The 26,349-nt window shown below is 40.3% G+C and overlaps 6 protein-coding genes across 6 annotated transcripts; all 6 read left to right on the forward strand.

Moving 5' to 3' along the window:
* Window positions 1-5,058: 5,058 nt before the first annotated feature.
* Window positions 5,059-8,800, forward strand: LOC145243035 (uncharacterized). Its single transcript, XM_080106144.1, has 3 exons — window positions 5,059-5,140; window positions 7,623-7,930; window positions 8,147-8,800. The coding sequence occupies exons 1-3, from the start codon at window positions 5,059-5,061 to the stop codon at window positions 8,798-8,800; spliced, it is 1,044 nt and encodes a 347-aa protein (XP_079962270.1).
* A 6,037-nt stretch (window positions 8,801-14,837) lies between these two features.
* Window positions 14,838-15,329, forward strand: LOC145243036 (general transcription factor II-I repeat domain-containing protein 2-like). Its single transcript, XM_080106145.1, has one exon. The coding sequence runs from the start codon at window positions 14,838-14,840 to the stop codon at window positions 15,327-15,329; it is 492 nt and encodes a 163-aa protein (XP_079962271.1).
* A 352-nt stretch (window positions 15,330-15,681) lies between these two features.
* LOC145243038 (general transcription factor II-I repeat domain-containing protein 2B-like) lies at window positions 15,682-16,305 on the forward strand. The gene has a single exon (XM_080106146.1). The coding sequence runs from the start codon at window positions 15,682-15,684 to the stop codon at window positions 16,303-16,305; it is 624 nt and encodes a 207-aa protein (XP_079962272.1).
* A 1,195-nt stretch (window positions 16,306-17,500) lies between these two features.
* Window positions 17,501-17,968, forward strand: LOC145243039 (uncharacterized). The gene has a single exon (XM_080106147.1). It carries the CDS (start codon window positions 17,501-17,503, stop codon window positions 17,966-17,968), a length of 468 nt encoding a protein of 155 aa, XP_079962273.1.
* Window positions 17,969-18,191: 223 nt separating this feature from the next.
* Window positions 18,192-19,602, forward strand: LOC145243040 (uncharacterized). Its single transcript, XM_080106148.1, has 3 exons — window positions 18,192-18,386; window positions 18,469-18,732; window positions 18,949-19,602. Exons 1-3 carry the CDS (start codon window positions 18,192-18,194, stop codon window positions 19,600-19,602), a joined length of 1,113 nt encoding a protein of 370 aa, XP_079962274.1.
* A 477-nt stretch (window positions 19,603-20,079) lies between these two features.
* On the forward strand, window positions 20,080-20,493 carry LOC145243041 (uncharacterized). The gene has a single exon (XM_080106149.1). It carries the CDS (start codon window positions 20,080-20,082, stop codon window positions 20,491-20,493), a length of 414 nt encoding a protein of 137 aa, XP_079962275.1.
* Window positions 20,494-26,349: the final 5,856 nt, after the last annotated feature.

Below are 26,349 nucleotides of genomic sequence, written 5' to 3' on the forward strand. Positions count from 1 at the left end.
AGATGGAAACGTTCATTTGCAAAGCAGAGGTAAAAATATCTCGACAGAATAGCACAAAATTTCTCCTTAGACTCATCACAGAAATAATTCTATTACTAGCCCCCGATGAATAAACAAAAAAAAAAGAAAAAAAAAAAAAAAAAAAGAAAGAAAAAAGAGGTAGTGGCGTACAAACGCCAGACGGGGAGTGTTCTGTTCCACAGTTTAGATAAAATAAAAGATAATTGTGACTTAAGAGTTAAGCCCCTTACGTCTTCCTGGGTAGAAAAGAAAAATGACTCAGAGTGATCCCCCTTTGCGCCCTAGACTTATATCCCTTTTGATCTTTTCTCATAGAAAGGTAATATTTAGTTGGACACCGGACAAGTAAACGGTAGCCCTTTAGTGACCGCGTGGAATCAAGGTATTCAAATGTGATGTAATCCCATTGCATCGGCAGAAACAAACGGTATGTCAAACTACATAACCTCCATTCACCAATATTGGCCTAGACATATTTGGTCCCTGGTCCATCTCCTCACGCAGAACCTGAGGAGGCTTAGCTTACAGCAAACGATGGGCAGCCATATTCACCTGCATGGCCACGAGAGCCATACACATTGAAGTTATTGAATCTCTCGACACTTCCAGCTTTATTAATGCCCTTAGACGTTTCTTTTCTATTTGCGGCCCGGTCAAACACATACGTTCCGACCATGGCACTAATCTTGTCAGCGCATGCAAGGAATTGAATATTGCCTCAAATATGACGACTCCCATCAACAAATATTAAGCCAAACAAGGCTGTATTTGGACTTTCAATCCCCCACACGCTCCACACATGGGTGGCACCCGGGAAAGGATGATAGGTATGGCCAAATGAAGTTTAGACTATTTACCTACAAAAAAGGCATAGGAAATTAACACACGAAGCACTCACCACCTTAATGGCAAAGGTGACTTCTATCATAAATGCCAGACCACTTCTTCTGATATCAACAGACCCAGATGATCCTTCCTTGCTAACCCCAGCCATGCTCCTCACCCAGAAGCTCAACCCACATACTGTTGCCATAGGTGAATTCACAAGAGAAAACACCTTTAAACACCAATGGAAACGTGTTCAGCATTTGGCATAAATCTTTTGGAACAAGTGGCGGAAACAATATCTCTCCTCCCTTCAGACACGTACGAAGTGGGAACCCAAACAGCTCAACTTTCAACCTGGGAGCATCATACTGCTGAAAGATGCCCAGGTGCAAAGGAACGATTGACCGAACGGACTCGTCACTAAGGTCTTCCCCGGTGAAGATGGAAACGTTCGTTTGCAAAGCAGAGGTAAAAATATCTCGACAGAATAGCACAAAATTTCTCCTTAGACTCATCACAGAAATAATTCTATTACTATCCCCCGATGAATAAACAAAAAAAAAAGAAAAAAAAAAAAAAGAAAGAAAAAAGAGGTAGTGGCGTACAAACGCCAGACGGGGAGTGTTCTGTTCCACAGTTTAGATAAAATAAAAGATAATTGTGACTTAAGAGTTAAGCCCCTTACTTCTTGCTAGGTAGAAAAGAAAAATGACTCAGTGATCCCCCTTTGCGCCCTAGACTTATATCCCTTTTGATCTTTTCTCATAGAAAGGTAATATTTAGTTGGACACCGGACAAGTAAACGGTAGTCCTTTAGTAACCGCGTGGAATCAAGGTATTCAAATGTGAAGTAATCCCGTTGCATCGGCAGAAACAAACGGTATGTCAAACTTATATTAAAACATTTAGGACTATTTCATATTAAGAACATTTATCTGACCCTATTTTTGAATTTTCTTGACATTTTATCTTCGTCGGAATTGTAACATTATTCTTCTTCTTCCATGCGTTTCCTAATCGTTTGTTTTTCTCTCTCTTCTTCCTTTTCAGAATGGTTTGTCAATATCAGCAAAAGAATCTCCACACTCTCATCAAACGGCGACATCTTCAACCAAACAGCCCCATATTACAATGAAGCGCTCCAAAAAAAGCGGATTCACGGAAAGCATCAAATACCAGCCAACCCAAAATCGGCTAACAAAAGACAAGCACAACAGGGGGCGGAACATCATTTGGTTCTCACCTCCGTTTTCCCTCAACACAAAAACACGAGTAGGACACCTGTTCCTGAAACTGCTAGACAGAAATTTCCCTGCACAACGTAAGCTGAACAAACTGTTCAATAGAAACACGGTTAAGGTCAGCTATTCCACCATTCCAATAAAAAAGACCATCACAAAGGAATGCAATGAAAATGAAATTGAGGGCTGTTCTTGCAGATCCAGGGAAGATTGCCCTTTAGAAGGGAAAATGCAAGGTAAAATCCCTTGTATACGAAGCGACACTCACGCATGAGACCAACCAGAGACATACATAGGGATGACGAAAAGGACGTTCAAACAGAGATTTTACATGCACAATAGTTCCTTCAGGGCAAAGACGAGGATAAAGACAGCTTTAGCCAGCCAAGTATGGCATCTTAAAGACAAAGGAACTAATAAACTGGGAGGACCCCACCTAAAGGAGTTCTCCAAGACTATTCTAGATGCAGCCAACTTAACGCATAAACTAGTAAAGTGTAACGGACATATACACATTTGTCAGTATACGTTAAGCATAAATATTAGTATATATGAAGAAGAATAAGACTGCCTGAAATATATTACACAGTTATATAAAAGAATTTAGAATTAAATTACACACCTACCCTCAACTGTTATAATATTTAATACAAAAAAGGTTAAAAGAATAAATAAGATAGTTTAGTTACCCCCCCTAGACCACTGAAACACGGATTATCTCCCCTTAACTGAAAAAAGGAAGCGAAGTCTTATTATTATCTGGCAAACAGTGAGTCTAGCTCTACGCTCAAGATATCTCCATGTTACAAATTGGGAAAGTGTGCTAGATGTAGCCCTCCACAGCATCCGCTCATTGCTTTCCACCTCTACGAACAGCACTCCTCACGAACGTCTCTTTAATTTCCAAAGGAAATCAGCCACTGGGAATTCTATGCCCACCTGGCTATCAAATGCTAAATCTGTTCTTTTAAAGCGACATGTACGCGGGAGCAAATACGAGCCCCTAGTCGAGCCTGTAGACCTACTTGAAGTCAATCCTAGCTATGCTCATATCCGTTTCAATAACGGACGGGAGACGACAGTGTCCCTACGCCACTTATCTCCATTGGGTGATAGATCGAGCATTCTAGAGGCAGAAATAGATCCCATGCCGGAGAACCAACAGCTACAGGACGTACCTCAGCAGCCCGATTCGGACCCCCTGCCACGAATGCACGAAAACTCTCCCCTCAAGAATTCGGTTCCTACTTCTCCCCAATCAGACGATCCACAGAGGAGATCATTGGAGGACAATGAGGTGCCGAATCTTCGACGCTTTACTAGAGTTCGTCGAAGCCCCCAATATTTAGCTGAAAACTATCTGCTTTGAACTTTTCTTTTCTCTTTTGCTTTGTAGCTTAAACAGAAACCCGCTTCTGCAGTTCCTGGTAACTCTAAATCTTAAGATCATCATACGGCCTTGGATTCCTCTGAGTGGCGGAGAATGTGCTGACAAAAGAAGAACTCTCTTCTACGCCTTCCGGAAGCGAATTATTTCCCTTTAGTTATTATCCTATGTATGAAATGTAGAACACGTGGACTCGCTTCTCCGTGTTGTTCTTAGTGAAATAAAGCTAACTTTAAGCTCACTCAGTTCTCCTGTCCTATTTATCACAAATATATATATATATATTTATAAATAAATATATTTATTTATATATATACAGTTGTCCTCAAAATTATTAATACCCCATACAAAAAAAATTTCTTGTTTTGATTATTCATTTCTGAAAGGTATTATGATGGTACTTCCTTTGTATCTTTTGTCTACTTGTTATTGCACATAAATCCACATGTGAGTTGGCTAAACCTTATTTTCATAATAATAGATAGGGACCAAAGTTATGTTTTGCGCATGTTCAGATCAATCATACCCCTGCCAGTACCTAAACAAAAATGTGCTTTTATGATCAACCCCATTCTTTTTACTTCATATTAATGTGCTACCCCTTGTAATCTTTGTCTTGTAGTTATTTCAAGATGTTTCAATTGAATGAATACCTTTTTTGATGTCAATATAAATAGATTAAAAAAGTTTCTTTGTCCACAGGTTCTGATCATCATGGGGAAGAAAAAAGAACTTAGCGAAGACCTACGTCAACGTATTGTGCAAGCACACGGTGAGAGAAAGGGTTACAAGGCTATTGCTAAGCAGTACAATGTTCCTGTGGCCACCGTCCAGAGTATAATTAATAAGTATAAGCGGTTCAACACTGTTAAAAACCTCAGTGGACGTGGCAGGAAGCGTAAGGTTTCAACCAAACTTGCAAAGAAGATCTGCCGAGAGGTCAGCAAAGATCCCCGAACCACAACCAAGGTCCTACAAAAAGAACTTCACCAGGCAGGGACGATAGTTTCAAGGTCCACTATCGAGAGAGTTTTGCACAGAGGGGGTCTCCATGGATGCAGGCCTCGAAAGACACCGCTGCTCAAAAAGAATCATGTGAAGGCTCGCCTGGCCTTTGCTAAAGGCCATATACAGCAAGATTCCAGCTTCTGGTCAACCATCCTGTGGTCTGATGAGACGAAGTTGGAGTTGTTCGGCCACAGAGATACTGCATACGTATGGATGAAGACAGGAGAAGCATACAATCCAAAGAACACAGTGCCAACCGTCAAGCACGGTGGTGGAAACATCATGCTATGGGGATGCTTCTCTTCCCACGGTACAGGGAACCTCGTCAGGATCCAGGAAATCATGAGAAAGGAGAACTACATCCAGATCCTTGATGAAAACCTGAAGGAATCTGCAGAGAAGCTCAAACTTGGCGACAACTGGAAGTTCCAGCAAGACAATGACCCAAAGCATACTGCTAAAGTAGTCCAGAAATGGTTCAAGGATAATGATATCAGCGTCCTGGAGTGGCCTAGTCAGAGTCCTGACCTCAATCCCATAGAGAACTTATAGCGGGACTTAAAGACCCGAGTGATGGCCAGGAAACTAACTAACCTGACCCAGCTTGAGTCTTTTGCAATGGAAGAATGGGCCAAAATCCCACAGGAAACGTGTAGTAAGCTTGTGGACACCTATAAGAACTGACTAGAAGCAGTCATAAAGAACAAAGGCTATGCTATTGACTATTGAAGAAAGAAAATGGACACTGTAAACCTAGGGTATGAATAATTTTGAACATGACTTTTTTTAAAGATCTGTGAATAAAATACCCCTGAAACTGAATATTTTTTAATTTGCCTATTGCTGTTATTCTTTCACCTGTTGGTTGCACATAAATCATAAACAAACTTAACAAAATGCTTTCATTTCATCACAACAATGAATTATGTCAAAAATCAACGAGGGTATGAATAATTTTGAGGTCAACTGTATATATATTGTTCTGTTCCCATTTAACAGTTTAGATAAAATAAAAGATAATTGTGACTTAAGAGTTAAGCCCCTTACGTCTTCCTGGGTAGAAAAGAAAAATGATTCAGAGTGATCCCCCTTTGCGCCCAGACTTATATCCCTTTTGATCTTTTCTCATAGAAAGGTAATATTTAGTTGGACACCGGACAAGTAAACAGTAGTCCTTTAGTGACCGCGTGGAATCAAGGTATTCAAATGTGAAGTAATCCCGTTGCATCGGCAGAAACAAACGGTATGTCAAACTTATATTAAAACATTTAGGACTATTTCATATTAAGAACATTTATCTGACCCTATTTTTGAATTTTCTTGACATTTTATCTTCGTCGGAATTGTAATATTCTTCTTCTTCCATGCGTTTCCTAATCTGTTGTTTTTCTCTCTCTTCTTCCTTTTCAGTTTTTACTTCTTAAATAAATATACCTGTTGATACTAAAATGACTATCTTCAGAAATCCTTTGTTTTTGAAGTCAGTTGGCTTGCTGTCACGAGTTTTTCTATATGTCGTTCCAGTATATATACAGGGTGTCCGTAAAGTTACTATACAGGCTTATTGTTTTATTGTATTATATTTGTATTAATAATTAATATTCTTCGACGGAACTGTTACAGGAGAAAGGTACCTGGACAAACTGGGAAATTTCATTGTACCGGCATTGAGACAACGACCACATTTCAATAACTTGTACTTCCAACAGGATGGAGCCCCACCCCATTATGCTACAGCTGTCCGAAATTTACTGGATGAGACATTTCCTGATAAATGGATCGGCAGGCGAGGGCCCATTGAATTTCCTTCACGATCTCCAGACATAACGCCAATGGACTTCTTTGTCTGGGGAGTCATCAAAGACTCTGTGTATTCGAGAAAGCCAAGAAGTGTTGAAGATCTTCGATAATTTGTTATTGATGCATTTGCCAACCTTGATCGTGACTTGTGCACCAAAGTTTGTCAGAGTGTGGTGTCACGTTGTCGAGAATGTATTGGAGCTGAAGGCCTCCAATTTGAATATTTGTCATAGAAATTGTTTGCCTTGATTGTTACAGTCTTTTCGGATGTAACACGTGTATTTTCTGAGATTTTTATAAACATAAAGGTTTTATTTCTTTTTATTTCTTTTGTTACAAATAAATATTTTAATACAATATCTTACTGTACTGTTAATATATTACAGGGTCTCTGTATAGTAACTTGTAAGACTGTATAGTAACTTTATGGACACCCTGTATATAATACAGGAAGAACAACCCTGACGATGGTCAATCGAGACCGAAAACGTTCGGTAAACTAGGGGACTTTATAAGAACTTTGGATCCCACAACAAAAATACTTGTACGAAAACAAGAACAATTCGAAAGAAAGATCATAAAAAGAAGAACGAAGATCCTCTTCAATAAAATATGCGCAAATATATATATATATATATATATAAGAAATAAAATTTAATAAAACCCCCACAATTTATGGAGACGAGTGTTGAGGGATGGTTTTCGATAATAGAAGCTCAATTCCATCTCAGACACATTACGAGCGATGATACTAAGTCCTATACTGTTATCAGTGCATTGAAAGCGGACAGCCCAGCAATGATTCAAAGATCAAACACTTCGTCAACCGTGACTTATATGTCAATGACCGTTTGAAATCTGCTCTGATATTATATCTCTAATTCAGAAAACCCAAAACTTGCTCGCTGCCTCTAACTTAAAGCTGCACAAGATCACCTCAAATACGAATGAAGTGATCGCCGCCTTTCCTTCTCAAGATCTCTAATTGACCTTCAGGAATTAGACTTAAGCAAAGATGTTCCTCCCACTCAATGCAGTCTTGGCCTCAATTTGGATATCAAATTGGATACTTTTGTCTTCAGAGTGTCGGATACTGAAAAACCAATGACTAGACGAGGCGTACTGTCGACTCTGAATAGTCTCTACGACCCGCTAGGATTCGCTGTTCCAGTCACCATACAAGGAAAATTTATCCTACGAAAAATCAACAAAGAGAATGGAGAGTGGGACGCTCCTCTAACTAAAGAACTAGCAGAACTCTGGCTCCCGTGGAGAGCGTCCTTAAAGGCTCTCAATGTGGTAATTTCTAGGGTTCTCATAAAATCTTCCCCTTCTAGTGCAACACAGAGAATTCCATGTATTTTCCGATGCTTCTTCAAAGGCTGTGGCTGCAGTGGTTTACCTCAGAGTCACAAACAGTAATGGAACCAACCAAACAGGATTGGTGATGGGGAGAGCGAAGCTCGCACCACAGACCGAACATTTGATTCCTAGACTAGAACTTTGTGCCGCTGTTTTGGCAATCGAACTAGCTGAACTGGTTACTTTAGAAATCGACCTAAAGATAGATGGCACCACATTTTACACTGACAGTAAAGTGGTTCTCGGCTATATCTATAATGAAACTAGGCGTTTTTACGTCTATGTAAGTAAGAGTATCGCAAATCCGAAAAACTTCCATTCCTGCTTAGTGGCAATACGTACGAACAGATCTAAACCCTGCCGACTGCGCGACCAGATCAGTTCCTGCCGTCCACCTCTCAAGTACAACCTGGCTTAGTGGTCCTATCTTCCTCCTAGAACCCATTTTGGAATGCTGTGCAAAAACAAACTTCGATCTAGTAGAACCTTCCCTGGATAGCGAGATCGCCCTGAGGTGTCTACTCTAAGTACATCTTCTTCAAATGCCCAATTTAGCACTCACCGTTTCACCAGATTCTCAACTTGGAAATCGCTTAACCGTGCCATATCATGTCTGATCCACATCAGTTTCACTTATCAAAAAACTGGTTCTACATTGACATGCGGTCACAAAGGATGGCATCTCTGCGAACAGACACACACCATCACAGAACTCGCCCGATCAAAGAATGCCATCATACGAGCAGTACAGGAAGAAACGTACATCCAAGAAATCTCAAGCATCAAAAATAATACAGAGATCCAGATAAACAGTGTGCTCAAAACTTTAGATCCATTTATCGACGAAGATGGCCTCTTACGAGTTAGCGGTCGGATTAAAAGAGCCAAGCTCGAAGACAATGAAAAGCACCCCATAATCATTCCAGGCAAACATCACATAGCCACCCTACTGATAAGACATCACCATGAGGAAGTCCGACACCAAGGACGCCTTTTCACCGAACGAGCTATCCACACTGCAGGATACTGGATAATCGGAGGTAAAAGATGCGTAAGCATGATCATCCACCATTGCGTCACTTGCAGGAAACTTCGCAGCCCCACTCAAATTCAAAAGATGGCCGACCTTCCCATCGATCGCCTGTCTACATAACCTCCATTCACCAATATTGGCCTAGACATATTTGGTCCCTGGTCCATCTCCTCACGCAGAACCTGAGGAGGCTTAGCTTACAGCAAACGATGGGCAGCCATATTCACCTGCATGGCCACGAGAGCCATACACATTGAAGTTATTGAATCTCTCGACACTTCAAGCTTTATTAATGCCCTTAGACGTTTCTTTTCTATTTGCGGCCCGGTCAAACACATACGTTCCGACCATGGCACTAATCTTGTCAGCGCATGCAAGGAATTGAATATTGCCTCAAATATGACGACTCCCATCAACAAATATTAAGCCAAACAAGGCTGTATTTGGACTTTCAACCTGGGAGCATCATACTGCTGAAAGATGCCCAGGTGCAAAGGAACGATTGGCCGAACGGACTCGTCACTAAGGTCTTCCCCGGTGAAGATGGAAACGTTCGTTTGCAAAGCAGAGGTAAAAATATCTCGACAGAATAGCACAAAATTTCTCCTTAGACTCATCACAGAAATAATTCTATTACTATCCCCCGATGAATAAACAAAAAAAAAAGAAAAAAAAAAAAAGAAAAAAGAAAAGAAAAAAAAAAAGAAAGAAAAAAGAGGTAGTGGCATACAAACGCCAGACGGGGAGTGTTCTGTTCCACAGTTTAGATAAAATAAAAGATAATTGTGACTTAAGAGTTAAGCCCCTTACTTCTTGCTAGGTAGAAAAGAAAAATGACTCAGTGATCCCCCTTTGCGCCCTAGACTTATATCCCTTTTGATCTTTTCTCATAGAAAGGTAATATTTAGTTGGACACCGGACAAGTAAACGGTAGTCCTTTAGTAACCGCGTGGAATCAAGGTATTCAAATGTGAAGTAATCCCGTTGCATCGGCAGAAACAAACGGTATGTCAAACTTATATTAAAACATTTAGGACTATTTCATATTAAGAACATTTATCTGACCCTATTTTCGAAGTTTCTTGACATTTTATCTTCATCGGAATTGTGACATTATTCTTCTTCTTCCATGCGTTTCCTAATCGTTTGTTTTTCTCTCTCTTCTTCCTTTTCAGTTTTTACTTCTTAAATAAATATACCTGTTGATACTAAAATGACTATCTTCAGAGTTCCTTTGTTTTTGAAGTCAGTTGGCTTGCTGTAACGAGTTTTTCTACAGGTTGTTCCAGTACAGTAAAAACGTTTGTCTCCATTGCTGACGAGAAAGACAACAGTCCATAACAGGAAACCCATGCACCGGAATACTAACCCATACTGCCCAAAGAATTTCATATTTATAAAATGGCTGATAACTGACTCTTACAGGATGAGGTCGAGGGCTTCACGCTCCACAAAATCGTCTAGCAGGTCCTCTGCAGCAGCCGCAGCACGTGGTAAAGCTGAAGCTGCAAAGGCTCGTCTCAAGTTCGCAGATGAAGAAACTAAATTAAGGTTAGAGAAAGCAAGGTTGGAGGCAGCTATGGACTTGTTATCTTTGAATAAGGAAGCCGTTGCTGCTGAGGCTAAAGTCGAAGCACTTGAAACTGCAGAACAACAAAGCACTTGTAGCCATCCCAAACTGGACCCCACTCCACCTGAACCCATAAAACGCACTCTAGAGTATCTGGCCGATCAAGCAACACGCGGGCTGGAGTAGGTAACGCCCCAGGAAAACCTTGACGAAGTTAGAAAGGACTCCTCGAAATACCACACCTCTACACCTCCCTTTATAAACGAGAATGGTTTGTGGCCCACAAACTCCATTGTCAGCACTGACCGGCCCTCGCAGGGCGTGGATATCGACGTACGCCCTCATAGGATCAGGAACACCAGTCTGGACACTCACAGACAAAACAAACTCTTATCCGCCCTGGAACACCAGACTTATTTTATGCGGTACCTTGCTCGTCGCGAGCTCATCTCTACAGAACTCTTCAAGTTTGACGACAGGCCCGAAAGCTACCGATCATGGAAATACTCCTTCAAGAATGTTGGTTTATCAGCCAGCCAGGAGATAGATTTGTTGGTAAAGTGGCTCGGCAAAGAGTCTTCAGAACGTGCCCAAGCCATCAGGGTCGTCCACCCAAACAACCCGGAAAAGGGTTTAAAGACAATATGGACTAGACTCGAAGAGTGTTACAGCTCGCCAGAAATAATTGAGGAAGTACTCTTCAAACGTGTCGACAACTTCCCCAACATTAATGCTAAGGACCCAGTTAAACTAAGAGAGTTCAGCGATCTCTTGAGTGAACTACAGTCTGCCAAAAAGGATGGAGACCTTCCCGGACTCATTACGTTAGATACCCACCGAGGTATAAACCCCCTGGTGCAAAAGCACCCCTTCAGTTTACAGGAGAGGTGGATGTTTTGGGGCTCCGAATACAAGGATTGCAACCATGTTCACTTCTTACCCTTCAAAGCATTTGTTGACTTTGTTAGCCACCAGGCTAAGGTTCAAAATGACCTGAGTTTCATGGTACTACCTCAAACTAACAAGACAGCTTGAAAGATGAACGATATCAGTGCACAACACTCATCAACCCAGACAAGAGAAACAGAAGGATCGAAGACCCCAACCAACAGTGTCCTCTACATAGAGCACCTCATCCTCTCCAGAAGTGTCGTGCTTTCCGTGAGAAGCCCTTAGAAGAACGTCTGGCCTTTCTAAAGGAGAAGGGAATTTGTTTCAGATGTGGTGAAACAACACGCCACCTTGCGAAAAACTGCAAGACAAGAACTAGGTGCATTGAATGTGATAGTGATCGGCATATTACAACACTCCACCCTGGACTAAGTCCAAACCCGCCAACGAGTATGGCGGGGAGGAAGACCCAGATCAGACAACAAACGTGACTTCCCAATGCACCGAAGTGTGCGGTAGCAACCTCACTGGAAGGTCCTGTTCCAAGATCAGCTTTGTTATGGTCTATCCCAAAGGTCAACGAAATAAGGCCATAAAAGCCTATGTCATTATAGACCAGGGGTCACCAAACTACGGCCTGGTGAACTCACGTCGCGGGCCAGATTCGGCCCGCGACGTGAGTTCACCAGGCCCGTCGACGTTGAACTGACGTCGCTTCCTCGGCTTGTGGTAGCTCCGCCTACGCTCTGACGTCACCATGGTTTCCATCGCTTTAAGACCTTTGTGAGAAGGTTGTTTATCTTAAAAAAATAGATTTGCCAATGATGTTTTAAAAAAAAAGATTCTTGCAATTTTTCGACTTATTCATTTATCTCAAAGCTGTGCAAAGTTCAATCAAAAAAATATTTGAAAATTTTTTAAAATAATAGAAATATCATTCTTAACTAAATTTCTTAAAAAAGACGTGCCAACATCAAACTGAAGAACTAAGTGGAAAAAATTTAGAAATACTATTCACAACAACTTTCGACTTTTTTCCACTGAACCACTACCATCTCGGAATGGTAAATGTAAAACGATGGATATTTATTAATTTTTTCGCTTTAGTAGTTTGGCTCTTTGTCTACTAAGTGTCAGAGTACAGAGCGATCAAACACAGTACAAGGCCTGCCGACCAGTTTTACCCCCCTCACGGCAGGGAGGTAAGGATTTTAAAAATGAGTAAATTTTGACTGTTTTTATATTGTCTTCAAACAAGGTGAAATATCTTAATTTTGTATGATTAAAGTTTCTAGGTGAAAATAACCCAGTAAATCACCAAATGATAATCAAATTAAAATTTTTTGGATAAATAGATATAATATTATAGAATTAATAATAGTACAAATATCTTATACTTATATTTTTTTTAATTCTCACTCAGAGTTTTTCTGTTGGGTCTCGCCTGACGAAAGGATCTTGCGTCATCGCTAATTGTAATTCTAATAATAAAATAAAAATTAAATCTTTGTCGGATTGTAATTGAGTTAATTAATTCTATATAGCTGTTTTTCGTTGTCTCAAAAAATTTATGGTTAGGGTACTTTTCGCCAAAACTTATAAATAATTTATTTGGAGCTATTAATATTAAGGAATTTAATGGTGTTTTTTTTAAAGCATATTTTTGATAAATGTTTATTAAAGACAAAATATAAATTTACTTAAAGTAAATTTTGTACCTTCTCTGTTACTGAAAATCGACTAAAGCAAAATATGATTGTACATCCTTTTTTGAATCTAAGATAATAATACAAAAATTTTCTTGAAGTTTTAAAATTTAATGATCACAGAAAAATTATTTCTCCATATTTTTTTAATTTAAAAAAAATGTTCAGGCATGATTATTTATTAATTTCATTGATAAGATGCTTAAAAAAATAAATTCTATGATTTTTCAGATAAAATAATCTTGTTATAGATCTCTTCAAGGTGCACAGGTCAATTTCAATATGTCATGTTCTGCATTCTATTCCATGGGACTGGTATTCAATTATTTTTGGCAGATATATTAATATTTCTTTTAATCAATTAGCAAATTTTAATGTGATTATATAAGTTCAGAAAATTTTTGAAAAGGGAAACGTTTTGCTCCTGACTCTGATTTTGTTTTCAGCATATTAAATTTTTTTATCAACCCTGGCAAAGATTTGTTTTAATTTATTATTAGAATTACTTAATTTTTATCTATTTACTGTTATTCAAAAGTCCTTTTAAGGATCAAAAAATTATATTCATAATACTTATATTCAATTTTTTTAAAAGAACGAGGGATTGAATTGATAATTTGACTGTCATTTGGTGATTTATTGGATTACTTTCATCTATATGTCTATATTTATACAAAATTAAGATGTTTCAACTTGTTTGAAGACAATATAAAAGCAGTCAAAATTGACTCATTTTTAAAGTCCTTACCCCCCTGCCGTAAGGGGTGTAAAACTGGTCGGCAGGCCTTGTACTGTGTTTGATCGCTCTGTACTCTGACACTTAGTAGACAAAGAGCCAAACTACTCAAGCGCCAAAATTAATTCAATTTCTTTTTCAGATCCTGTTTTCTTCACCCTTCACCTTTCTAAGAAAAGAAAAGTGGACGCCGAGTGTCGCGTTTTCAATGAAGAATGGGGAGTAAAGTACTTCTTTGTTGAAACAAAGGACCAGAAAGCTAGTTACGTGATATGTAGCGAAAGTGTTGCCGTTTTGAAAGAGTACAATATTCGGCGTCACTATGAAACAAAACATCTATCAACATATTCAAAGTTTTCTTTGCATACTCCTGCTTGTCCACGGAGACGAGCACCAAATGAGCGCACAGTTTCTTCGCAATCTTGTGTCATATTGTTCAGCATAACCCGAGCCACCATTGTGTTTTCCTCACGCACTGTCAGGGCTCTCATGGCTGTTAGAATATCTTCTTGAGATTTTCCTGTCAGGGAGCCGCCAGTAGTGGATGACAGTCAACATCCCACGCCTACATCTACCAGGCCACCTCCCACACCGCAGGCTCCAACGCCTTCACCCATGGTACCAACCACACCGAGAAGGAACGTGACACCTGGAGTAAGACAAAACCAACTTTCCTTTGACCAGCCTCCGAGACGCTCCAATCGGCCACGACAAGAACCAAAGTGGCTCAGGGATTATGAACATTACATGGGACAGAATAATCCCCGAACCGGAGGGCAGTCTACCCAATACCCAATGATGGTTCACAACCGTTTCTTTATTTTATGTACAAGCAGTACACCTATCATCTATTAATATGCTTTGCAAATAACATCATCCTATTCACAATCCTTACAAGCAACAAACATTAAATCAGTCATTCAGAACACTGTCAAATGACTCGGGGGGGGGGGATAGAGGATAGTGCATTACATCATCATAATCTAACCATTAGCACATCTTAAATTAATCCAACAGATAGTTGAATTATCATGTCATACTCATCTCACCATAATGTCATTGTATATTTCAGACCTCCATCATTTTGGATTAATAAAGTTGTTGTCCGAAAATAGCATTGACCTGCTTATTTAGTTACGCTCTGAGAAATATGAGTCCATGAAACGTGGTTTAGAAACTTAAAGAAACCTCTTCACGAGAAAGTTTGCTGAAAATGAATCTGTCACTTGTACAAGTTACAAAATAGTGCATAAGATGGCAGACCGAGGAAAACCGTTTACTGATGGCAACTTCATCAAAGCGTGTATGATGGAAGCAGCAAATGACTTGTGTCCTGAGAAAGCCGATTTGTTTGGAAGTATCAGCCTTTCGACAAGTTCAGTTGTGCAGAGAACAGAAGAACTTGGAGAGAACATAGAGCTACAGATACGTGAGAAAGCTAGGAGCTTCCTGTGGTATTCTCTGGCGTTGGATGAGTCCACTGATCTCTCGAGTACATCACAACTTCTCGTGTTCATTCGTGGTGTCAATTCGGACTTTCAGATAACAGAAGAGTTGGCATCCGTTTGCAGCATGCATGGAACAACAACTGGAAAATACATTTTCATGGAAGTGCAGAAAACTTTGCAAGACTATAACCTTCAGTGGAATCAGCTTCGAGGTGTTACAGTTGATGGAGGTAAAAACATGGCTGGAGGGAGGAAGGGTCTGGTGGGGCAGATCAGGACTCAGTTGGAAGATCTTTAAATTCCAGGCACTCTGTTCATACACTGCATCATACATCAGCAAACACTGTGGGAAAGACTTAAATATTTCTTGTGTACTGAAACCAGTCGTTTCTGCTGTGAACTTCATTCGGGGAAATGCACTCAATCACCGTCAGTTCCAGGCTTTTCTTGAAGAAATTGATTCTGATTTCTGTGACTTGCCTTATTACACAGCAGTGAGATGGCTCAGCTGTGGTAAAGTCCTGTTTCGTTTTTACAAGCTCCGAAACGAAATAGATGTTTTTCTCACTGAAAAAGATAGAGCCAATCCACAGCTGTCAGATCCTATCTGGCTGTCAAAGTTGTCTTTTTTGGTCGACATCACATCCCACATGAATGAACTGAACTTGAAACTTCAGGGAAAGGATAACCTCGTCTGTGATCTCTACAGAATCATCAAAGGATTTCGGAGAAAGCTGTCATTGTTTGAAGCACAACTGGAAGGAGAAAACTTCTCTCATTTTCACTGTTTCAGAGAGTTTTGCGCTTCAATCGCTGAAGATGTCAACCTCGATTTTCCAAAAAAGATTATTCGTGACTTGAAGAAGCATTTTTTGGAGAGATTTTCAGATCTCGACAGATCTGAGAGTGACATTCTTCTGTTCCAGAATCCGTTTGATTGTAACCTTGATGATGTGCCAGTTGAACTACAGTTGCAAGCAAATGACTTGTTGAAAGAGAAGCACAGAGAAGGAAAACTTTTTGAATTTTACTGCTGCTTACCTGATCCTGAGTTTCCGAAATTGAAGAAATTTGCTGCTGGTATGGCATCAGTGTTTGGAACAACTTATGTCTGTGAGCAAACATTTTCAAAAATGAAGTATGTGAAATCAACACATCGAATGAGATTGACTGATGATCATTTGAAAGCAATTCTCTTGATTGGATGCAGCAATTCCAAACCAAACATTGATGATATCTTGAAAGCCAAACATCAGTTTCACAAATCTCACTAAACTTTTTTGCTGTTTGGGTTGTGAGATTCGGATATGTGCACACTAGGTTTGATGTAACTATCTTTTTGCTTACGTCGCCTTCTTTGAAAACCTTTTAGTAAATAAAATGTTGGTTGTCTTTGTTTTTTAATTAACATGGAACGCTAAACTTAGTTTTTCGTCTTTTTTCCCAGAGCTTTCGTTCTGGCTTGCAAGTATTGAACAGAATGATTATGCGGCCCGCGCTCGTCATTCTTTCAGTTATCTGGCCCACTGTGAAAAAAGTTTGGTGACCCCTGTTATAGACGATCAAAGCAACAAGTCGCTGGCCGGATCTGACTATTTTGACATATTCAGCAATGAAAGTCCTTGCTATGCATATCGTCTAAAAACCTGTGCCGGAGTGCCCGAAGCAACTGGAAGAAGGGCGAATGGGTACGAAATAGAATCCATGGATGGACAAGTCTGTTTCTGGCTCCCCACTGATAGAATGTGATGAGATACCCAACTATAGGTGAGAGATCCCTACACCTGAGATAGCTCGCCATCATCCTCACCTTAGCTGACTAGATTCCAGAGCTCGAACCAAAAGCTCAGATCATGCTGCTTCTCGGACGTGATATTATTAGTCCATAAGGTTCGAAGACAGATCAACAGACCCCACAATGCCCCCTATGCGCAGAGACTTGATCTGGTGTGGGTGATAATAGGCAACATCTGTCTCAGAGGAGTTCACGAACCTCTATATGTAGATACATTCTACACTATCACCTTTGAAAAGGGAAGGGCCACAACCTTTGAACCATGCCTCAACACCCTGCTGGTGAAAGAAAAACATACCAACAGTCAAAATCACTTTCACCCTGAATACACTATAGATAACCTCGGCCTCACAATATTCCAACAAACGAAAGAGGATAACCATCCAGCGCCTTTGATCGAAGACATTAACTTTACCGAAATTATGAAACAAGGTGTAAGAAAAGCTCCATTGCCATTCAAATCACGCAGACGCCTCCCGGATAACAAAGATGGGCAGTTAACAGGCTGACATCTCTTAGACGCACACTGCAGAGAAAACCAGAGATGCGAGAACACTTCTTTGTGTTTATGGGGAAAATGTTGGAAAATGGCCACTTACTTAAAGTAGGTGAAGAAAAATGTTGGAAAATGGCCACGCTGAAGTAGCCACTTCTCTTAAAGTAGGTGAAGAACGATGGTATTTACCGACCTTCGGCATCTATCATCCCAAAAAACCAGGGAAGATCCGGTAGTATTCGATTCAAGTGCTCAGTACAATGGAGTATCATTGAATGACATCCTACTAAGTGGCCCCGACCTCAACAACCCCCTCATTAGGGTTCTCATCAGATTTCACAGAGAGTTAGTGGCAGTGACTGCCGATATAGAACAAATGTTCTACTGCTTCCTCGTTGAAACTGAACATAGAAATTTCTCAAGGTTCCTATGGTTTGAAAACAATGACCCCAACAAGAATATCATCGAATACCGGATGAGAGTCCATGTTTTTGGGAACAGTCCTTCTCCTTCAGTGGCGATTTACTGTCTTCGACAGGCAGTGGAAAGCGGACAGCCCAGCAATGATTCAAAGATCAAACACTTCGTCAACCGTGACTTATATGTCAATGACCGTTTGAAATCTGCTCTGATATTATATCTCTAATTCAGAAAACCCAAAACTTGCTCGCTGCCTCTAACTTAAAGCTGCAAAAGATCACCTCAAATACGAATGAAGTGATCGCCGCCTTTCCTTCTCAAGATCTCTAATTGACCTTCAGGAATTAGACTTAAGCAAAGATGTTCCTCCCACTCAATGCAGTCTTGGCCTCAATTTGGATATCAAATTGGATACTTTTGTCTTCAGAGTGTCGGATACTGAAAAACCAATGACTAGACGAGGCGTACTGTCGACTCTGAATAGTCTCTACGACCCGCTAGGATTCGCTGTTCCAGTCACCATACAAGGAAAATTTATCCTACGAAAAATCAACAAAGAGAATGGAGAGTGGGACGCTCCTCTAACTAAAGAACTAGCAGAACTCTGGCTCCCGTGGAGAGCGTCCTTAAAGGCTCTCAATGTGGTAATTTCTAGGGTTCTCACAAAATCTTCCCCTTCTAGTGCAACACAGAGAATTCCATGTATTTTCCGATGCTTCTTCAAAGGCTGTGGCTGCAGTGGTTTACCTCAGAGTCACAAACAGTAATGGAACCAACCAAACAGGATTGGTGATGGGGAGAGCGAAGCTCGCACCACAGACCGAACATTTGATTCCTAGACTAGAACTTTGTGCCGCTGTTTTGGCAATCGAACTAGCTGAACTGGTTACTTTAGAAATCGACCTAAAGATAGATGGCACCACATTCTACACTGACAGTAAAGTGGTTCTCGGCTATATCTATAATGAAACTAGGCGTTTTTACGTCTATGTAAGTAAGAGTATCGCAAATCCGAAAAACTTCCATTCCTGCTTAGTGGCAATACGTACGAACAGATCTAAACCCTGCCGACTGCGCGACCAGATCAGTTCCTGCCGTCCACCTCTCAAGTACAACCTGGCTTAGTGGTCCTATCTTCCTCCTAGAACCCATTTTGGAATGCTGTGCAAAAACAAACTTCGATCTAGTAGAACCTTCCCTGGATAGCGAGATCGCCCTGAGGTGTCTACTCTAAGTACATCTTCTTCAAATGCCCAATTTAGCACTCACCGTTTCACCAGATTCTCAACTTGGAAATCGCTTAACCGTGCCATATCATGTCTGATCCACATCAGTCTCACTTATCAAAAAACTGGTTCTACATTGACATGCGGTCACAAAGGATGGCATCTCTGCGAACAGACACGCACCATCACAGAACTCGCCCGATCAAAGAATGCCATCATACGAGCAGTACAGGAAGAAACGTACATCCAAGAAATCTCAAGCATCAAAAATAATACAGAGATCCAGATAAACAGTGCGCTCAAAACTTTAGATCCATTTATCGACGAAGATGGCCTCTTACGAGTTGGCGGTCGGATTAAAAGAGCCAAGCTCGAAGACAATGAAAAGCACCCCATAATCATTCCAGGCAAACATCACATAGCTACCCTACTGATAAGACATCACCATGAGGAAGTCAGACACCAAGGACGCCTTTTCACCGAACGAGCTATCCACACTGCAGGATACTGGATAATCGGAGGTAAAAGATGCGTAAGCACGATCATCCACCATTGCGTCACTTGCAGGAAACTTCGCAGCCCCACTCAAATTCAAAAGATGGCCGACCTTCCCATCGATCGCCTGTCTACATAACCTCCATTCACCAATATTGGCCTAGACATATTTGGTCCCTGGTCCATCTCCTCACGCAGAACCTGAGGAGGCTTAGCTTACAGCAAACGATGGGCAGCCATATTCACCTGCATGGCCACGAGAGCCATACACATTGAAGTTATTGAATCTCTCGACACTTCCAGCTTTATTAATGCCCTTAGACGTTTCTTTTCTATTTGCGGCCCGGTCAAACACATACGTTCCGACCATGGCACTAATCTTGTCAGCGCATGCAAGGAATTGAATATTGCCTCAAATATGACGACTCCCATCAACAAATATTAAGCCAAACAAGGCTGTATTTGGACTTTCAATCCCCCACACGCTCCACACATGGGTGGCACCCGGGAAAGGATGATAGGTATGGCCAAACGAATTTTAGACTATTTACCTACAAAAACTATTTACCTACAAAAAAGGCATAGGAAATTAACACACGAAGCACTCACCACCTTAATGGCAGAGGTGACTTCTATCATAAATGCCAGACCACTTCTTCTGATATCAACAGACCCAGATGATCCTTCCTTGCTAACCCCAGCCATGCTCCTCACCCAGAAGCTCAACCCACATACTGTTGCCACAGGTGAATTCACAAGAGAAAACACCTTTAAACACCAATGGAAACGTGTTCAGCATTTGGCACAAATCTTTTGGAACAAGTGGCGGAAACAATATCTCTCCTCCCTTCAGACACGTACGAAGTGGGAACCGAAACAGCTAAATTTTCAACCTGGGAGCATCATACTGCTGAAAGATGCCCAGGTGCAAAGGAACGATTGGCCGAACGGACTCGTCACTAAGGTCTTCCCCGGTGAAGATGGAAACGTTCGTTTGCAAAGCAGAGGTAAAAATATCTCGACAGAATAGCACAAAATTTCTCCTTAGACTCATCACAGAAATAATTCTATTACTATCCCCCGATGAATAAACAAAAAAAAAAAAAGAAAAAAAAAAAAGAAAGAAAAAAGAGGTAGTGGCGTACAAACGCCAGACGGGGAGTGTTCTGTTCCACAGTTTAGATAAAATAAAAGATAATTGTGACTTAAGAGTTAAGCCCCTTACTTCTTGCTAGGTAGAAAAGAAAAATGACTCAGTGATCCCCCTTTGCGCCCTAGACTTATATCCCTTTTGATCTTTTCTCATAGAAAGGTAATATTTAGTTGGACACCGGACAAGTAAACGGTAGTCCTTTAGTAACCGCGTGGAATCAAGGTATTCAAATGTGAAGTAATCCCATTGCATCGGCAGAAACAAACGGTATGTCAAACTTATATTAAAACATTTAGGACTATTTCATATTAAGAACATTTATCTGACCCTATTTTCGAAGTTTCTTGACATTTTATCTTCGTCGGAATTGTAACATTATTCTTCTTCTTCCATGCGTTTCCTAATCGTTTGTTTTTCTCTCTCTTCTTCCTTTTCAGTTTTTACTTCTTAAATAAATATACCTGTTGATACTAAAATGACTATCTTCAGAGTTCCTTTGTTTTTGAAGTCAGTTGGCTTGCTGTAACGAGTTTTTCTACAGGTTGTTCCAGTACAGTAAAAACGTTTGTCTCCATTGCTGACGAGAAAGACAACAGTCCATAACAGGAAACCCATGCACCGGAATACTAACCCATACTGCCCAAAGAATTTCATATTTATAAAATGGCTGATAACTGACTCTTACAGGACGAGGTCGAGGGCTTCACGCTCCACAAAATCGTCTAGCAGGTCCTCTGCAGCAGCCGCAGCACGTGGTAAAGCTGAAGCTGCAAAGGCTCGTCTCAAGTTCGCAGATGAAGAAACTAAATTAAGGTTAGAGAAAGCAAGGTTGGAGGCAGCTATGGACTTGTTATCTTTGAATAAGGAAGCCGTTGCTGCTGAGGCTGAAGTCGAAGCACTTGAAACTGCAGAACAACAAAGCACTTGTAGCCATCCCAAACTGGACCCCACTCCACCTGAACCCATAAAACGCACTCTAGAGTATCTGGCCGATCAAGCAACACGCGGGCTGGAGTAGGTAACGCCCCAGGAAAACCTTGACGAAGTTAGAAAGGACTCCTCGAAATACCACCCCTCTACACCTCCCTTTATAAACGAGAATGGTTTGTGGCCCACAAACTCCATTGTCAGCACTGACCGGCCCTCGCAGGGCGTGGATATCGACGTACGCCCTCATAGGATCAGGAACACCAGTCTGGACACTCACGGACAAAACAAACTCTCATCCGCCCTGGAACACCAGACTTATTTTATGCGGTACCTTGCTCGTCGCGAGCTCATCTCTACAGAACTCTTCAAGTTTGACGACAGGCCCGAAAGCTACCGATCATGGAAATACTCCTTCAAGAATGTTGGTTTATCAGCCAGCCAGGAGATAGATTTGTTGGTAAAGTGGCTCGGCAAAGAGTCTTCAGAACGTGCCCAAGCCATCAGGGTCGTCCACCCAAACAACCCGGAAAAAGGTTTAAAGACAATATGGACTAGACTCGAAGAGTGTTACAGCTCGCCAGAAATAATTGAGGAAGTACTCTTCAAACGTGTCGACAACTTCCCCAACATTAATGCTAAGGACCCAGTTAAACTAAGAGAGTTCAGCGATCTCTTGAGTGAACTACAGTCTGCCAAAAAGGATGGAGACCTTCCCGGACTCATTACGTTAGATACCCACCGAGGTATAAACCCCCTGGTGCAAAAGCTCCCCTTCAGTTTACAGGAGAGGTGGATGTTTTGGGGCTCCGAATACAAGGATTGCAACCATGTTCACTTCTTACCCTTCAAAGCATTTGTTGACTTTGTTAGCCACCAGGCTAAGGTTCAAAACGACCTGAGTTTCATGGTACTACCTCAAACTAACAAGACAGCTTAAAAGATGAACGATATCAGTGCACAACACTCATCAACCCAGACAAGAGAAACAGAAGGATCGAAGACCCCAACCAACAGTGTCCTCTACATAGAGCACCTCATCCTCTCCAGAAGTGTCGTGCTTTCCGTGAGAAGCCCTTAGAAGAACGTCTGGCCTTTCTAAAGGAGAAGGGAATTTGTTTCAGATGTGGTGAAACAACACGCCACCTTGCGAAAAACTGCAAGACAAGAACTAGGTGCATTGAATGTGATAGTGATCGGCATATTACAACACTCCACCCTGGACTAAGTCCAAACCCGCCAACGAGTATGGCGGGGAGGAAGACCCAGATCAGACAACAAACTTGACTTCCCAATGCACCGAAGTGTGCGGTAGGAACCTCACTGGAAGGTCCTGTTCCAAGATCAGCTTTGTTATGGTCTATCCCAAAGGTCAATGAAATAAGGCCATAAAAGCCTATGTCATTATAGACCAGGGGTCACCAAACTACGGCCTGGTGAACTCACGTCGCGGGCCGGATTCGGCCCGCGACGCGAGTTCACCAGGCCTGTCGACGTTGAACTGACGTCGCTTCCTCGGCTCGTGGTAGCTCCGCCTACGCTCTGACGTCACCATGGTTTCCATCGCTTTAAGACCTTTGTGAGAAGGTTGTTTATCTTAAAAAAATAGATTTGCCAATGATGTTTTAAAAAAAAAAGATTCTTGCAATTTTTCGACTTATTCATTTATCTCAAAGCTGTGCAAAGTTCAATCAAAAAAATATTTGAAAATTTTTTTAAAATAATAGAAATATCATTCTTAACTAAATTTCTTAAAAAAGACGTGCCAACATCAAACTGAAGAACTAAGTGGAAAAAATTTAGAAATACTATTCACAACAACTTTCGACTTTTTTCCACTGAACCACTACCACCTCGGAATGGTAAATGTAAAACGATGGATATTTATTAATTTTCTCGCTTTAGTAGTTTGGCTCTTTGTCTACTAAGTGTCAGAGTACAGAGCGATCAAACACAGTACAAGGCCTGCCGACCAGTTTTACCCCCTTCACGGCAGGGAGGTAAGGATTTTAAAAATGAGTAAATTTTGACTGTTTTTATATTGTCTTCAAACAAGGTGAAATATCTTAATTTTGTATGATTAAAGTTTCTAGGTGAAAATAACCAAATGATAATCAAATTAAAATTTTTTGGATAAATAGATATAATATTATAGAATTAATAATAGTACAAATATCTTATACTTATATTTTTTTTAATTCTCGCTCAGAGTTTTTCTGTTGGGTCTCGCCTGACGAAAGGATCTTGCGTCATCGCTAATTGTAATTCTAATAATAAAATAAAAATTAAATCTTTGTCGGATTGTAATTGAGTGAATAAATTCTATATAGCTGTTTTTCGTTGTCTCAAAAAATTTATGGTTAGGGTACTTTTCGCCAAAACTTATAAATAATTTATTTGGAGCTATTAATATTAAGGAATTTAATTGTGTTTTTTTTAAAGCATATTTTTGATAAATGTTTATTAAAGACATAAAATATAAATTTACTTAAAGTAAATTTTGTACCTTCTCTGTTACTGAAAATCGACTAAAGCAAAATAGACTATATTATGATTGTGCATCCTTTTTTGAATCTAAGATAATAATACAAAAATTTTCTTGAAGTTTTAAACTTTAATGATCACAGTAAAAATTATTTCCCCATATTTTTTTAATTAAAAAAAAAATGTTCAGGCATGATTATTTATTAACTTCATTGATGAGATGCTTAAAAAAATAAATTCTATGATTTTTCAGATAAAATAATCTTGTTATAGATCTCTTCAAGGTGCACAGGTCAATTTCAATATGTCATGTTCTGCATTCTATTCCATGGGACTGGTATTCAATGATTTTTGGCAGATATATTAATATTTCTTTTAATCAATTAACAAATTTTAATGTGATTATATAAGTTCAGAAAATTGTTGAAAAGGGAAACGTTTTGCTCCTGACTCTCATTTTGTTTTCAGCATATTAAAATTTTTATCAACCCTGGCAAAGATTTGTTTTAATTTATTATTAGAATTACTTAATTTTTATCTATTTACTGTTATTCAAAAGTCCTTTTAAGGATCAAAAAATTATATTCATAATACTTATATTCAATTTAAAAAAAAAATGAGGGATTGAATTGATAATTTGACTGTCATTTGGTGATTTATTGGATTACTTTCACCTATATGTCTATATTTATACAAAATTAAGATGTTTCAACTTGTTTGAAGACAATATAAAAGCAGTCAAAATTGATTCATTTTTAAAATCCTTACCCCCCCTGCCGTAAGGGGTGTAAAACTGGTCGGCAGGCCTTGTACTGTGTTTGATCGCTCTGTACTCTGACACTTAGTAGACAAAGAACCAAACTACTCAAGCGCCAAAATTAATTCAATTTCTTTTTCATTTTCAGATCCTGTTTTCTTCACCCTTCATTATGGTTTCTAAGAAAAGAAAAGTGGACGCCGAGTGTCGCGTTTTCAATGAAGAATGGGGAGTAAAGTACTTCTTTGTTGAAACAAAGGACCAGAAAGCTAGTTGCGTGATATGTAGCGAAAGTGTTGCCGTTTTGAAAGAGTACAATATTCGGCGTCACTATGAAACAAAACATCTATCAACATATTCAAAGTTTTCTTTGCATACTCCTGCTTGTCCACGGAGACGAGCACCAAATGAGCGCACAGTTTCTTCGCAATCTTGTGTCATATTGTTCAGCATAACCCGAGCCACCATTGTGTTTTCCTCACGCACTGTCAGGGCTCTCATGGCTGTTAGAATATCTTCTTGAGATTTTTCTGTCAGGGAGCCGCCAGTAGTGGATGACAGTCAACATCCCACGCCTACATCTACCAGGCCACCTCCCACACCGCAGGCTCCAACGCCTTCACCCATGGTACCAAACACACCGAGAAGGAACGTGACACCTGGAGTAAGACAAAACCAACTTTCCCTGGACCAGCATCCGAGACGCTCCAATCGGCCACAACAAGAACCAAAGTGGCTCAGGGATTATGAACATTACATGGGACAGAATAATCCCCGAACCGGAGGGCAGTCTACCCAATACCCAATGATGGTTCACAACCGTTTCTTTATTTTATGTACAAGCAGTACACCTATCATCTATTAATATGCTTTGCAAATAACATCATCATATTCACAATCCTTACCAGCAACAAACATTAAATCAGTCATTCAGAACACTGTCAAATAACTCGGGGGGGGGGGTAGAGGATAGTGCATCACATCATCATAATCTAACCATTAGCACATCTAAAATCAATCCAACAGATAGTTGAATTATTATGTCATACTCATCTCACCATAATGTCATTGTATATTTCAGACCTCCATCATTTTGGATTAATAAAGTTGTTGTCCAAAAATAGCATTGACCTGCTTATTTAGTTACGCTCTGAGAAATATGAGTCCATGAAACGTGGTTTAGAAACTCAAAGAAACCTCTTCACGAGAAAGTTTGCTGAAAATGAATCTGTCACTTGTACAAGTTACAAAATAGTGCATAAGATGGCAGACCAAGGAAAACCGTTTACTGATGGCAACTTCATCAAAGCGTGTATGATGGAAGCAGCAAATGACTTGTGTCCTGAGAAAGTCGATTTGTTTGGAAGTATCAGCCTTTCGACAAGTTCAGTTGTGCGGAGAACAGAAGAACTTGGAGAGAACATAGAGCTACAGATACGTGAGAAAGCTAGGAACTTCTTGTGGTATTCTCTGGCGCTGGATGAGTCCACTGATCTCTCGAGTACATCACAACTTCGTGTTCATTCGTGGTGTCAATTCGAACTTTCAGATAACAGAAGAGTTGG

The sequence above is a fragment of the Euprymna scolopes genome, chromosome 21 (genome assembly GCF_053919585.1).
Source record: "Euprymna scolopes isolate OS-2025 chromosome 21, ASM5391958v1, whole genome shotgun sequence".
In the NCBI taxonomy this organism is placed as follows: Eukaryota; Metazoa; Mollusca; class Cephalopoda; order Sepiida; family Sepiolidae; genus Euprymna; species Euprymna scolopes.

Excerpts from the sequence above, each read along its gene's own strand:
- LOC145243035 (XM_080106144.1), top strand. The coding sequence starts at position 5,059 with ATGGCCAGGAAACTAACTAACCTGACCCAGCTTGAGTCTTTTGCAATG. Across the intron at positions 5,141-7,622 it reads AATCCCACAGGAAACGTGTA|TGCAACACAGAGAATTCCAT; the intron begins GTAAGCTTGTGG and ends TTCCCCTTCTAG. Across the intron at positions 7,931-8,146 it reads CTAGGCGTTTTTACGTCTAT|CGAGATCGCCCTGAGGTGTC; the intron begins GTAAGTAAGAGT and ends TTCCCTGGATAG.
- LOC145243036 (XM_080106145.1), top strand. The coding sequence starts at position 14,838 with ATGGCAGACCGAGGAAAACCGTTTACTGATGGCAACTTCATCAAAGCG.
- LOC145243038 (XM_080106146.1), top strand. The coding sequence starts at position 15,682 with ATGAATGAACTGAACTTGAAACTTCAGGGAAAGGATAACCTCGTCTGT.
- LOC145243039 (XM_080106147.1), top strand. The coding sequence starts at position 17,501 with ATGGTATTTACCGACCTTCGGCATCTATCATCCCAAAAAACCAGGGAA.
- LOC145243040 (XM_080106148.1), top strand. The coding sequence starts at position 18,192 with ATGACTAGACGAGGCGTACTGTCGACTCTGAATAGTCTCTACGACCCG. Across the intron at positions 18,387-18,468 it reads CCTTAAAGGCTCTCAATGTG|GCTGTGGCTGCAGTGGTTTA; the intron begins GTAATTTCTAGG and ends GCTTCTTCAAAG. Across the intron at positions 18,733-18,948 it reads CTAGGCGTTTTTACGTCTAT|CGAGATCGCCCTGAGGTGTC; the intron begins GTAAGTAAGAGT and ends TTCCCTGGATAG.
- LOC145243041 (XM_080106149.1), top strand. The coding sequence starts at position 20,080 with ATGGCAGAGGTGACTTCTATCATAAATGCCAGACCACTTCTTCTGATA.